Below are 13,000 nucleotides of genomic sequence, written 5' to 3' on the forward strand. Positions count from 1 at the left end.
CGTGCTTCATCGGATGTAAAGCCTATAATGACCCCCATAAATACGTGTCCTCGGATGTGGATACGTTTTCATTCAATTTTACTTTCTCTTCACCCTCCCTATGATAAGAATTGTGCGAAATTGACGGTATTGGATCGTGTTACACTGTTCCAATCTATGAGGACACTTACCTTTTTTGAAAAAATATTTCATTTTCGAATTTATAAATTGTTGATGTTAAATTTTTTTAATTTGGTTTCTTTGAAAATTTTTATATTCATCTTGTATTTAATGTAAATGGTTATAAAATTTGTATTTGTATTTGCTGTGTTTTGTTATAATATGCATGATGATTTATCATCCAAAATTGTGAAGATAATAAATAATAAGAATTTTAAATTAAATTCTTGAGAATTTGATTAATTAATGGAGCAAGCATCCTCATACTTTTGAACAGACTATTATTATTTAATAATAGTAAAAATCCATTTTTGTTGTAGGGCAATATGAATTTTTGATTAATCAAAATTGTAAGTTATAATAATAAGTGCCTCACAGTGCAGCTAAACTCTCAGTTAATTTGGAAAATTTTTATCTTTTGTTAGGAAAAAAGAATTAAATCAAAGTTAATTTTAAGGAAAGAAATAAAGATTAGATCATATAAATCTAGAATAATTAATCTTACATAAAGAATATATAAAATTCTAACGATATTATTTTCTTTAATATAATTGCAAAAAATAATATTTTTTTATATATGTAACTCGACTGGAATTCAAATGTTCGCTAATATTGGAAAAATTACATAGATATGTAAGAAAGATATACTTATCGCATTGAAATATATGCAAAAAGTTTCAGACACTTGTTCTAACTTTTCAAATCTTTTTGTAAGTTGCAACATGGATAACTTAATGACGACTAGAAAATGCATTAATCAATCCTTTCTTAAATAAAAGAACTAATTAGATATCCAGTTGGAGGATTCTGAATTATATTAAAACAGTGGAATTTTATTGATAGTTATTATCAGCATCACAGCTGACAAAACAAATTAATCCTTTGTCCAATGATTTGAGCTTATTTAAACTAAATTTAGGTTTCATTGTTTCTTTAATTGTATCCGATTTCTTTATAATGTCGATATAATTAGTCAATTTTTTTTTCTTTTTTTTTTTTTTTTTTTGGTAAGGAAGACTGGAAGGAACAATGGACGTAAAAAAAGATTATCCATATTCACCTGTTGCATTTTCTCCGCTGGGCCGGATACGCGCGTCGTATCCTCCTAAAATGTTGTCTAATACTTCTTTCTCCTTTTCCCGGTAATTCACCTTTCCCTGCGTACATCTGCAATCAGGAATGAAAATGCATGAATGAAAATTTCAAATCAGTTGTTATCTCGTCAATTTTTATTTTATACATTGAATTGATTTAAAACATGTATAATAATAAGTGAAAGAATGTTAAAAAAAATTTTTGAAGATTGAATGTTTGAATATCCAATTTTTTAATTGAATTCCAATATGAAGGAAAAAAGTAAAGAAATGATAAAATAAGAAAATTCAGATTAAAAAATGGAATGAAAAAAAAAAGGAAATTAATAAATATCATTGATCAAAGATTTGTAAAATTCATTTAAGAATATTATTAAAATTTATAATAACGAAAACTATATAAAGTAATATAAAATATATTTAAACAATAATGTTGATTTTAAATTTCATTACTCTTACAACAAAAGTTATAAGTATTTTTAGAATCACGTGAATAGAAATATATAATAATATATATAAAATTATTGAATAACATACCTTGATGGATGTAGCAAGAATGTTAATAACACCAATAACTTCAATACTCCAGGCCACATTGCGGCAGCCTGCAATATAAAATTATTTAATTAATAATAATGAAGAAATCGAAAAAAATATAGAAATTTTTACCAAATTTTTAAAATTTTAATAATAATTTAATTGAATTAATTTTTAATTTATCGGCCATATATAATTTATGGTTAGAGCTAATAATTTTTAATTTATAATTTCTATTTAAAGTTTATATACTTTATAAAAATATAATAAAATAAAAATATATGCCGCCAATTAACCAATTTTATTTCATAACATAAAATCATGAGCATGTACAATTTATAAATAACTATATAAACACATGATTAATATTTATTACAAAAAGGAAGATCATTTTGCGGAAAATAAACATGAAGGAATTTGTCCATTTGAAATAAAGCCAACTTATGTGTGTATAACACAAGAACTAAAAACTTGATTGATGATCATTAGACAGAATGTTTGTATTGTTTTATTTTTTCAAAATATTTAAAAAATATTATTCATCAAATATTATTAATGCTATTAATAAAATTAAGAATAGTTAATAAAATTAAATTTCGTCTATATTATATTATATACAGCATTTTATTCTAACTTTGTTTAAAAAAATATGTAATATTATTATATATAATAATATTATTAATATATAATGTATAATATATTGCATAATATTATATAATATCTAAATAAATTAAAGCATGAAAAATTGTCAAAAATATCAATATCAATATCAAAAGAAATTAAAATATTAAATAGAACATATTAATTAAGAGAAATTGAGAAAAAAATAAAACAAAATTTGCCAAGTAATTTCTAGAATTCACCTTCTACTAGGCGAACGTTTGACTACACACTGATCTATTCTACTGCAAAGTGCAACTGACCATACATTTAAGGCACTTTGCTTTTCTGATCGTATTATTCCATCCTTATATACGTTATTTTCCTTGTTTCATATTTTTTTCGCTATTCAAATATGCATAAAATCGCATGTTTATCATAGAAAATCGTCTAATATCAACGTTGAAAAAGAAACAACGGTACGTATTAAAAAATATATTGAAGTATCATTAATTAGAAAATTGCCAAAAAGATTATATATCTTTGATTCTTTAAAATTAAAATTTTTATTCATTAATTAAATCCGATTTATAATTTTTGTTGATAAATATTATTTCATGAATAATTATTCTTTCGTAATAAATATTGACAAGTATCAAAAGTATCTTGGTCGAGTAGTAAATATAGCCTTTCATTAAAAGAAGTGATGAAGCGATAAATTATTGAGCTTCTCTAATTAAAATATTTTATAAATTCAATAAATTTATAAATTCAATGCAATATAACATATATACATATATATATATATATATATATTGTTACATCCTCTGATTCTCGAAGGGAGTAAATGGAACGATCGATTGAATAATATGATGTATCACATGTTCCATTTAATTACGCAAATCGCGGGAGAAGTTGAAAGTTGAAAACAGGATATGCGAAAGGCAAATGATTATTGCGAACGGTACGTTGTACGAATTAGGTCAGCATTGGATGTATACATGTATATATAAGTATATGTATAGATATATATATATATATATACATATATGTATACAACAAACGTGTTTGTATTTCTGTTCCTCGAGAGCGCTTAAGCAAAGAACAAATTTCTTTATCAAACAAATCCTCGATATGCGGACGTGTTTTTAAGTAATTGCTTTCCCTCCGTAGCTAAACACCTCCATCTGGCGTTAATTTTAATCAAGTAAAATACGCTCAACTTCTTCCGTAATACATCTCACTCTAAGCTTTAAGAAAAGATTATAAAAAAGGCAAAAAAATATTGTGTTTTATTTGATAGATATTTATACGGAAAACAATATTTTTCTTCTTTCTTTTCTTTCTTAATTTAAATATTTTTCTAAATTGTTTATGATATCTAATATAATCAGAAATAGAGAAATCTCCTAAAACGCGAACAAGATTAAGAAACGAATTATTCGTTAATTGTAATAACAATCTATGTTTTTCTAATAACTAGGTAACCAACTTTCATGCAGAAGTCGAGGGATCCATATCTGTGTTACGCACAATCCCCACCACAAACTTTCTCATTTCTCTATTCTATCTACTAGCTGTCTATATTCCCATTTTTTTCCCCAATCTTTCTATTGGTTTATGCTATTCTTTCCATTGTCTACCATGAATTCTATTCATTGATTTTATTATTAATTTCATTCATTTTAGTTTAGATTTATATTTTCTTCCATCAAAAGAATTGACCAGATATATTCGATCATTAAAATCAGTTGTAATATGGCTAGAGCTAATAATGTGATAAATTAACACAGGGTTAAATTTATTATCTTAAATAATGATAATCGATCTAAATCCATTTTAATCCATTTCGACTGTTTGACTGTGGGTGGTGGCCTTCAATCGTTGCTGTACATAATACTCTGGTGGCTTTCAAAGTTGTTATTGCCCAGTGTTAATTTTAAATAAGTGAAGGAACAAACAAATAAAGATATAAAAGATATGTTTACCTGGAGAAGCTGATAATCCTAGGCAATGAGCGTTCCGTGATGCAATGATACTGGCATGGCGCTCTCCGGTACGACACTGAAACTGTATTCGACTCGTCAAGTGTCCTACCTCGGAAGATTCGTCTCCTGGACTGCCACCGTTCAGAAACCTACATACACTCACACCTACCTGGTTGCTGGCACGCTATTGATCCTGGCCCAGACACCCGTCGACCCACGCAGACGCTTAGCATTGCCGCGTCGCTTTAGACATGACGTCATTCGGTTCCTCAAACCCCGTACCACAACTGAGCCAGCATCATGCATCGTCCTTTTCTTCCTCGTCACAACTACCACGAAGCTACTAATTCTCGTCCAACATATTTTATCGTCTCTGCAAATATTATGATTTTTAATATAATCACATTGATTGGCAAAATCATATATACTATATCAATCAAATTTTCCATTTTTTTTTTTTAAATATTTCTTATTAACAATCTTTAAAAAATTTTATAAAAAGATACTTTCATGTCTAAATTGAATAAATCGATTAATCATAAATCATTGATTATATCGATCATAAATATCGATATCTATCGATTTATTTCTATATAATCATTTCTATAATATACATATTTTAAATTAAAAACAATTTATTTCAATTTTTATTAGAATATATTAATAGAATATTTTTTTATTTTTTTAAATATGCAAATATATAAATATATATATATATATATATATTATATACTTTTATATAAAATGTAATATAATTTTGACAAATTGTAAAATTTTAAATCTATACAAAAATTATAAATACTTACTACAATTTATGAATATAATTTTTCTAAGTAATAACTACTAAAATTAAATTAAAGAATAATACATAAAATTTAATAAAAATAACAAAAATTATAATTAAATTATAAAAATTTAACACATACACACATCTTACACTTTTGTATGATTTTTTAAATTTATTTTATTTTATTAATTACTTTCCATATAATTACTACATGTATAACATATAGATAAATATAACATACTTGTTTATTATAGATAATAATATAACTTCATTGCAAAATGGAAAGTATTGTTTAATGAAGTTATTCTTTTTAATAAGAAAATTGTAAAAAAAAAAATCATAAATAATTTTGTAATTCATTTCTCGTGTACATTTGTTCTTCATTTCTATCTCTTCTGTCTTGATATCTGCTTAATCTCCTTCTAACCATCATAGGTCTTAGTAAGAATTCTTCCAAAGTCATCTAAAAAAAAAAATTATATATTAATAATATAGCAAAATAAAAATATAAATTTTTGAAATATATTTAAAATAATTTACTGTTGTTTGAATAAATTCTAGTCTCTTAGCTTCTTTTATTAAATCGAGTAATGGAATGGATTCTTCTAAATCAAGTGTTTTCAATTTTTCTTCCAATTCATATATCTATAATATAAGAATAAAAAAGAATTTCATTATATATTATATATAATAATTACATACAAATATATTATATTAAAATTTAAAATTGAATCAAATAATATTATTTATGATACAAAAATTATAATTATTGACATTATGCTAAATTTTTAATAAATTTTTTTAACAAAATATAATCTCACCACATCTGCAAAAATTAAATATTTCTGTTGAATTACATTACTTTCTACTACTTCTTTTAAAATAGGAATTATTTGTAAATATCTTTCCATATTCATATATGCCAATATTTTGAGACTTCTTATAGACATAACTTTGTCTCTTTGAATTGTACTCAATATATCTAACGCTATTTCAGATGCATTATTTTTTATTGCTAAATATGATATTAATGCATAACTTCTTCCTGAAGGTTTTATTATATCATATTGTTTCTTCCAAATGTTTAAAGCAAATTCCAATGCTTCTGGAGTATTCTAAATAAAATAGTTGTTTTTTTTTTTAAGTTTTTTAAATGTTAATTATTATATATAGAAAATTACTGATTAAAAATTATTGTTACCTCTTTTAGACATGCAGCATATATTAAAACACTATTAGTGCCAATAAAATTTACACCACTACTATTTAACACCTTGTTATATACATCTTTCATTTCTTTGAACATACTATTTTTATATAACAAACACATTAAGGTACGAAAAGATGAACGATAGTTAAAACTGCTCTTTAAATATTCATTATCAAATGCTTCTAAAGCATATTTTGGTTGATTCAGATGATAAAACATTCTCATTACTATTGGGCCAAACACAAATGATCCAATTTGATTGTGTTCATGTTTCTGAATATATTTTTTTAACATATTATTTAATAAAAACATATCCTGGTCGTTAGCTTGTGCTAAATGAATCATTGCTTTTAAATCTTCTGTAAATATTATTCCATCTTCTTTTTCACAAATTTCCTTCATTCTCTCACGAAAAGTATTTTCTATTGTCATAAATTGATTACGAAATACGAATCTTGAATTTTCATACGTTGTTACACCCAAATCTTGTTCCGTGTATAAACATCGGATCCCAACTAAAAAATAAAAAATAAATATTATAAAATATAATCTTTAAAATTTTTAAAACAAAATTAATATTTAGAATCATTTTTTATTTATATATTTCTATTATTTATGCTGTAGTAAAATTGAAATTTATTATGCCGATTTAAACTTATTTAATTTAAATTTAGGTTAAATATTGCATACCTTTTAAAAAATTAGATTTAAAAAATATATTTTTTGTTTGCAAAATACTCAAATTAAAAAGTCCTCTTATATTGATTGCCATAATTGTGAATGAATAAATATTTATTTTATATAATATATTTTTAAATGGAAAAATGCGATTTTAACCGAATATTCCTCCAAACGCAAAAGAACTATAGCGGAAATGATAACCACATGGCTTTCAATTGTACAAGTATGATCAAATGTATAATTAAAATATGTTTTATTTTTCTTTTATACGTATTATATGATTTTTATCATTTTTTAAAAATTATTTTATTTTCTTGCGATATTTTATTTTTTACATTAAAATTAAATAATAAATAATAAAATATATAATTAGTTATTAGTTATATATAATATATATAATTAATTAAAAAGAATTACGTTATTATAATTTATTTTTAAAATATAAATATAATATTATCTTTTAAATTATAAAATAAATTAATTCGAAATAATTTTAAATTTGTTTTATTTATTAATCTTGATTTTCTTATATATTATATAACGCTCTAAGATTAAAATATTGTTTTCATAAAAGTATTTATAATTTTTATCTAATAAAGAAAATCACATTTTTAAATTAAAAAAAAATTATTGTTTTTATTTTAAAAATTAATTTAATTTTAAATAAGAAATAATAACAAATAAAACTATTTACTATTCTCTTTTATATTTATATTATATAATTATTATATATTATATATTATATTATTTTCATTTTTTTCTTTCGTTAAACTTATATAATTAATAGAAAAAAATAAACGATAATTTATTGATTTTCTTATTTCTAACATTATTATTTTATACATTATTTTATGTATATATATATACTTTATTACATACATACATATTTTTATGCTTAAAATTTAGTTTAAATTATATATATTTTTCAAATTTTATATAAATTACAATTTTTATAATTTTTAAATCTATATTATTTTATTTAAATATTGAATCATTGATTTTTTGGGATTACTTATTAAATGTATTTTTTTATTTATTCAATTTAATAAAAATTACATTTAACTAATAGTTTACTAAATAAAATGAATTTCAATAATATTAAAATGTTTGATTTTAAATAAAAGAAAAAAAAAGATATTACATAAACTTTAACATATTAATAATAGAATTAGTTCATATTTTCAATTATTTTAATTTACTCTCAGGTATACGCAACTGCTTTTCACTTTTTCTTTTCAATTGATATTTATTTGAAAGAACAACATTCCGTAATGTTGAATGAAGAAATCTTTTGTTAATACATTCTTTTGGTTTTATCCATCCACTAGGACCCATTATTTCTGCTCTTTTTGCTCCAAGTTTTGCTTCTTCCAATAATGCTTCAACTGCAAGTCTAAAAATAAAATTATAATTTTAGTGAAACAATGATAAAGATTTCAAAAATATAATAATTTATATATCACTATTTTATTATTTTATCTCTATTATTATTTTAATGATTATACTAATTTATAATTTTGTGATTGAATTATTCATAAAACGTGTATATATAACAGTTATAACAGTTAATTTATTTATTAAATTTAATAGATGTTAATTATTAATACAAATTTTTTGAGATATAAACTCACCTATTTAAAGTTTCGTCATCCATTTCATCAATATTTAATTTTTTTCGTTTTTTAATCTTAAAATATTAAATACAAAATTTTTTATTAATGTATATCTTTCATAATTAAATGAAATTGTTCGTTAAATGATAAATTTGACTATTTATTAAATACAATGAAATGATTTTCAATCTTTTTAATAAATACAAAATAAAAAAATTATTACTACGTAATTATCTATATAAAAAATAAAATTACATACTTTCGGATTAGCATAGACAACGTTGTTTGATGTATTAAGGTTAACTTTATGTCATAAGTTACTTACAAATACAAAATATTGTGTATACAATTCTAAATATATTATAAATTATAAATTTATAAATTTTCATATACAATAATTTATATTTTATATTTTTTAATTAAAATAATTTTAATTTATATAAGAAAATTAATATTATCTATAATTTTTAAAATATCATTTATAAATTGTAAACATTATTTCAACAACTTTTTATACGATTATATTATAGTATATACGATTTTTTATTTTATATCTAGTTAAATAATTTTAAAAATTGAAAGTAAAAATATTGAAATGAATAATAATTTATGTAACTTATAAATATATTAAATTTGTATTATTTTTTAAATATAAATTCAAATAGATAATTATATTTATATCATATTATAACTATATAACATTATATAATATAAACTGTATGTTATAATTTAAAATTGTTTTAGAATAATGGAAGATTTTGAATTGATTGCACTAAAAAAATTAAAAGAAGAACTCATTGTAAAAGCATACAATTTAATTGAGCAATTAAAACAACAAGAAGAGGATCAACAAATTGTTACAATAAAGTTATATTATAGTTACTTTTTTATATTATATTTCAATATTTTTTTTTATTATTGATATATATTATAATATATTAATATACATAATATATATTAATATGTATTTTTTTATATTAGTTTGCCAAATGCTCTGAAAATTAATAATAATTCAGAAGAAAAATTACAAAGACATTATGAATATAGATTGTGTGAAGTTTCGCAACAAGTCTCTGGTATAAACTTTAAAAATATTGACAAGAAATGGTTATATGATAATATTTATAAATATACAACATATTTAACAACAAAAATCTTAAGTTTCTATATAGAATTAACAGTAAAATTAGAGGTATATTAAATTACTCATAAGAATATTTTTTTATGTTTTAGATTTTTTATGTTTTTGTTTTATTTAGGATGAAAAAGAGTTTGAAATTTATGATATAACATGTCATTTTATAAACATTAATAAATGTTTTATGTTGGAGATAGAACCTTGGGTAGAGATTATAACTAAAATGAAAAACTTTTCACTTCTAACATCAAGTATTTTTTCAAATTTTGTAATTTTTTGCTTAATAACAACAAAAAATATACTATTAAAGTTTTTTTTTCAGCAATTTCACAATATAATGAACTAAGTATAGTTAGAAAACAAATAGTAGATACATTAGAATCTAAGATGTATGCAAACTATGAAAATTGTACAGATGAAAATGGTGGAATCTTATTATATGTACATTCAGTCAAAAATATAAAACAAGTTTATCTAATATTTCAATGGTCAATATTATTTTTAGAACGGTTTTGGGGAATTAAACATCATTTTACTATAACTCCTACAGAAATAGGTAATAAATTATGATTACAACATTTTATTTACTATAATTCATCTTTATAATGATATATGAAATATAGCGCTATAATGATTTCAGGAATAAAGTTTGCAGAAGAAAATTGTTCCTTATTAAAAAAATTTTGTAAACCAAATATCATGAAAAAAGATCTTATTCATTTATGGAATGATCTATGTTCTGCTGTTCATATATATGAAAATAAAAATGACTCAAAAAAGGAAGATATATAATATAGAAATAATAAATTATTCTTTTATGAATAAATTATATAATTATAAATTATCATAGAAGATTTGTAATATTTTTTTAATAAATTACTGTTATAACATACAAAAATAATTAAATATCTAAAAGACATGTATTCAAAATGAAATCAATAAATATTTATTTTAAACACATTTATTATGTTGTACTTTTAATATTCTCTAAAGTTCATATTTAGAAAGTAATAAGTATAAAAGTAATAAATTTTTTTTCTATTATAATATTTATATTTTTTAAATATAAATATAAAAGTGTATTAAAAGATGTTTTACTGATTACTTCTTTTGGATATTATTTTTCATTCATTTCTATATATATATAAATAAGAAAGTGGAAGATACAACTCCCCAGTGGCGCAATCGGTTAGCGCACGGTACTTATAAGACAGTAAATTTGTGAGCAATGCCGGGGTTGTGAGTTCGAGCCTCACCTGGGGAAATTTTTTTTTGTTATCTTTTTTCTTTTTTTAATATTCATATATTAAAAATATATGATATTTAAAACACATCTTAAATGTATATCTAATTTATATATTAATTATTATACTATATATTAAAATACTCAAAATCTAAAATACTTAAAATATGTATTCAATGCATATTTAATTATTAATTTATAATTATCATATTAATATTTAATTATATTAAGTATTAAATAATAAGTATTTATTATATTAAAATATTATTATATTAAATATTAAATGATAATTCTTATAATAATTATTATATTGGATTATCATATAAATATATTAAAAGTTATAATTTTTTTTATTTTTTTTTTTATTATAAATATTTTATTTATTATTTATTAATATTTTATTAATATATTACTAAATTAATTTTTAATATGTTATTTTGTATAATAACTTTATTTAAATGCTTACATTGTTTACAAATTAAATATATAATATAAAATAGCTAAAAGATGTTAATCTACAGCTTCTATTTTTGTTTCTGTTTTTGATTCTAATGTTTCATTTGCTTTAGCTTCTTCAATAGCTCTTCGCTTCCTCCATGATATCATATATGTTTTTGGATGTATTGGAAAGAAACCTGCAAGTCCTAAAAGTATTGCTACTGGTTTTGATACTGTAACATTTTGTCCCAACCAATATTGTATACGTTCAAAATTGAAAGCAACTATTTTTTCATTATACTTATTTGGCAAAGGATCATATGTGCCTAATTGTTCTATTGGAGGTTTATATTGCCTATGTTTAGTCTGAAATAAAATAAATTTATGTATTTATTAATATCATATTTATATATTTATATTGATAAATTTGTTAGAAATTTTTTGTATAAATTTATCCATATAAATATAAAAAAATAAATTTATAATTTATGTATATCATAAGAAAAGACATTATATGAATTCAATTATTGAAAAAAATATATATAATTAACAATATAAATTAAATAATTTCATGAAATTATATATATGATTATATAATTATAAAATAAATATAAAATAACATTTTATTCTTAAAAAATCTTATTACGTAGTATGAAGTTAAGTAGTATAAAGTTTTATTAGTAATATGAAAAGTAATAGCTGAAATTGAAAATCATTTACAAAAACTTACATTCATAACAACAATATGAAAGAAAGGTCTATTGCTACATCCATAACGAACAAATCGTATCGTTTTAGGCCATAAATTAGAAATGCCAGTTCCAGTTGAAGGATGTAATGGTAATCGTGGCATTTCTTGAAACGTTTAATATATTTTAAATAAATAATTTTTTTTTTACATAAATAATATTAAGTTAATGCAATTATACAAATCTATCTTCTCATCAGGCAAAAAAGTTTTATCTGATCATTGATATAATATTGGACAATTGTTATAATATTATAAGATAACCTTTCAGAAAATTAATTTCGCATTAATAATTTAAATTATTAATGTACAATATTATATTTAATTAACAATTATAATAATCGAAATTTATTAATATAAAGGAAATTAAAATTTAAAACACGATTTGTTTAAATAATTCTTAATGTATATTATTTATTTATTTACAAAATTATATGGAAATAATAAAATATAATAGCATATATATTTAAAACAATATATTATTATTTCTTATACCTTATATGTGACTAAAAAAATATCACTATAATTAAATAATTTAATAATTATTAAATCATTAAATACTCAATATAGAACGGAAAGTTTCATTGAAAATCAATAGACCACTATTAGCGACATCTGACGATACACGATACAAATCAATGAAAATAATTAACAAAAATATCTTGAAAAACAAAAATAAAGCTTGTATAAGCTTTATATACAAGCTTTTATAAAGCTTGTACTAATATTTTTTATATTTTATATTTTAATAAATTTATTTAATG

General features: G+C 20.9%; 5 protein-coding genes and 1 non-coding gene across 18 annotated transcripts in view; 2 read left to right on the plus strand and 4 right to left on the minus strand.

Moving 5' to 3' along the window:
* GluCl (glutamate-gated chloride channel) overlaps positions 1-4,629 on the minus strand; it is a 37,514-nt gene extending 32,885 nt beyond the window's left edge. For 2 of the 9 annotated variants that reach the window (XM_016915981.2, XM_006560168.3), the window contains exons 1-3: positions 4,379-4,540; positions 1,791-1,858; positions 1,220-1,326 (exon numbers count right to left, since the gene is read on the minus strand). In XM_016915981.2, the coding sequence (XP_016771470.1) occupies positions 1,220-1,326; positions 1,791-1,849 (166 nt within the window). In that variant the 5' untranslated portion in view covers positions 1,850-1,858; positions 4,379-4,540. Of the gene's footprint in view, positions 1-1,219; positions 1,327-1,790; positions 1,859-4,378 lie in introns of those variants that run through there. The other 7 variants (XM_016915982.2, XM_006560169.3, XM_026444874.1 and 4 more) reach the window with 5 other exon arrangements.
* A 693-nt stretch (positions 4,630-5,322) lies between these two features.
* LOC552071 (pentatricopeptide repeat-containing protein 2, mitochondrial) lies at positions 5,323-7,268 on the minus strand. The gene is made up of 5 exons (XM_006560228.3): positions 7,066-7,268; positions 6,367-6,890; positions 5,987-6,280; positions 5,706-5,810; positions 5,323-5,628 (listed from the first exon to the last, which is right to left on the minus strand). Exons 1-5 carry the CDS (start codon positions 7,145-7,147, stop codon positions 5,503-5,505), a joined length of 1,131 nt encoding a protein of 376 aa, XP_006560291.2. The 5' UTR covers positions 7,148-7,268; the 3' UTR covers positions 5,323-5,502.
* A 796-nt stretch (positions 7,269-8,064) lies between these two features.
* Positions 8,065-9,033, minus strand: LOC100576542 (protein POLR1D). 2 transcript variants are annotated; one of them, XM_003249598.4, is made up of 3 exons: positions 8,929-9,033; positions 8,688-8,743; positions 8,065-8,449 (listed from the first exon to the last, which is right to left on the minus strand). In XM_003249598.4, exons 2-3 carry the CDS (start codon positions 8,708-8,710, stop codon positions 8,242-8,244), a joined length of 231 nt encoding a protein of 76 aa, XP_003249646.1. In that variant the 5' UTR covers positions 8,711-8,743; positions 8,929-9,033; the 3' UTR covers positions 8,065-8,241. The 2 variants fall into 2 exon arrangements, with proteins under 2 accessions (XP_003249646.1, XP_006560295.1); XM_006560232.3 differs by lacking the exon at positions 8,688-8,743 and having other exon boundaries at positions 8,158-8,449; positions 8,929-9,017.
* LOC100577506 lies at positions 8,842-10,620 on the plus strand. Of its 4 annotated transcripts, none has more exons than XM_006560229.3 (6): positions 8,842-8,967; positions 9,414-9,536; positions 9,651-9,861; positions 9,929-10,058; positions 10,130-10,363; positions 10,448-10,620. In XM_006560229.3, exons 2-6 carry the CDS (start codon positions 9,418-9,420, stop codon positions 10,597-10,599), a joined length of 846 nt encoding a protein of 281 aa, XP_006560292.1. In that variant the 5' UTR covers positions 8,842-8,967; positions 9,414-9,417; the 3' UTR covers positions 10,600-10,620. The 4 variants fall into 4 exon arrangements, with proteins under 4 accessions (XP_006560292.1, XP_006560293.1, XP_016771898.1 ...); XM_006560230.3 differs by having other exon boundaries at positions 8,943-9,010; XM_016916409.2 differs by lacking the exon at positions 8,842-8,967 and adding an exon at positions 9,138-9,157.
* A 357-nt stretch (positions 10,621-10,977) lies between these two features.
* Positions 10,978-11,071, plus strand: TRNAI-UAU. Its single transcript has 2 exons — positions 10,978-11,015; positions 11,036-11,071. It is a non-coding gene; the product is annotated as a tRNA-Ile (tRNA).
* A 411-nt stretch (positions 11,072-11,482) lies between these two features.
* Positions 11,483-12,809, minus strand: LOC725291 (probable 28S ribosomal protein S16, mitochondrial). Its single transcript, XM_001121159.5, has 3 exons — positions 12,732-12,809; positions 12,219-12,343; positions 11,483-11,854 (listed from the first exon to the last, which is right to left on the minus strand). The coding sequence occupies exons 2-3, from the start codon at positions 12,339-12,341 to the stop codon at positions 11,561-11,563; spliced, it is 417 nt and encodes a 138-aa protein (XP_001121159.1). The 5' UTR covers positions 12,342-12,343; positions 12,732-12,809; the 3' UTR covers positions 11,483-11,560.
* Positions 12,810-13,000: the final 191 nt, after the last annotated feature.

The sequence above is a fragment of the Apis mellifera genome, linkage group LG14 (genome assembly GCF_003254395.2).
Source record: "Apis mellifera strain DH4 linkage group LG14, Amel_HAv3.1, whole genome shotgun sequence".
NCBI classification, from domain to species: Eukaryota; Metazoa; Arthropoda; class Insecta; order Hymenoptera; family Apidae; genus Apis; species Apis mellifera.

Coding starts and splice junctions, on each gene's coding strand:
- LOC100577506 (XM_006560229.3), top strand. CDS start 9,418: ATGGAAGATTTTGAATTGATTGCACTAAAAAAATTAAAAGAAGAACTC. Junction 9,862..9,928: donor AATTAACAGTAAAATTAGAG/GTATATTAAATT, acceptor TGTTTTATTTAG/GATGAAAAAGAGTTTGAAAT. Junction 10,059..10,129: donor CTTTTCACTTCTAACATCAA/GTATTTTTTCAA, acceptor TTTTTTTTTCAG/CAATTTCACAATATAATGAA.
- LOC100576542 (XM_003249598.4), bottom strand. CDS start 8,710: ATGGATGACGAAACTTTAAATAG. Junction 8,450..8,687: donor GATGACGAAACTTTAAATAG/GTGAGTTTATAT, acceptor TTTTATTTTTAG/ACTTGCAGTTGAAGCATTAT.
- LOC725291 (XM_001121159.5), bottom strand. CDS start 12,341: ATGCCACGATTACCATTACATCCTTCAACTGGAACTGGCATTTCTAAT. Junction 11,855..12,218: donor TTCATATTGTTGTTATGAAT/GTAAGTTTTTGT, acceptor ATTTTATTTCAG/ACTAAACATAGGCAATATAA.
- LOC552071 (XM_006560228.3), bottom strand. CDS start 7,147: ATGGCAATCAATATAAGAGGACTTTTTAATTTGAGTATTTTGCAAACA. Junction 6,281..6,366: donor ATGCTGCATGTCTAAAAGAG/GTAACAATAATT, acceptor TATTTTATTTAG/AATACTCCAGAAGCATTGGA. Junction 5,811..5,986: donor ATTTAATTTTTGCAGATGTG/GTGAGATTATAT, acceptor CTTATATTATAG/ATATATGAATTGGAAGAAAA.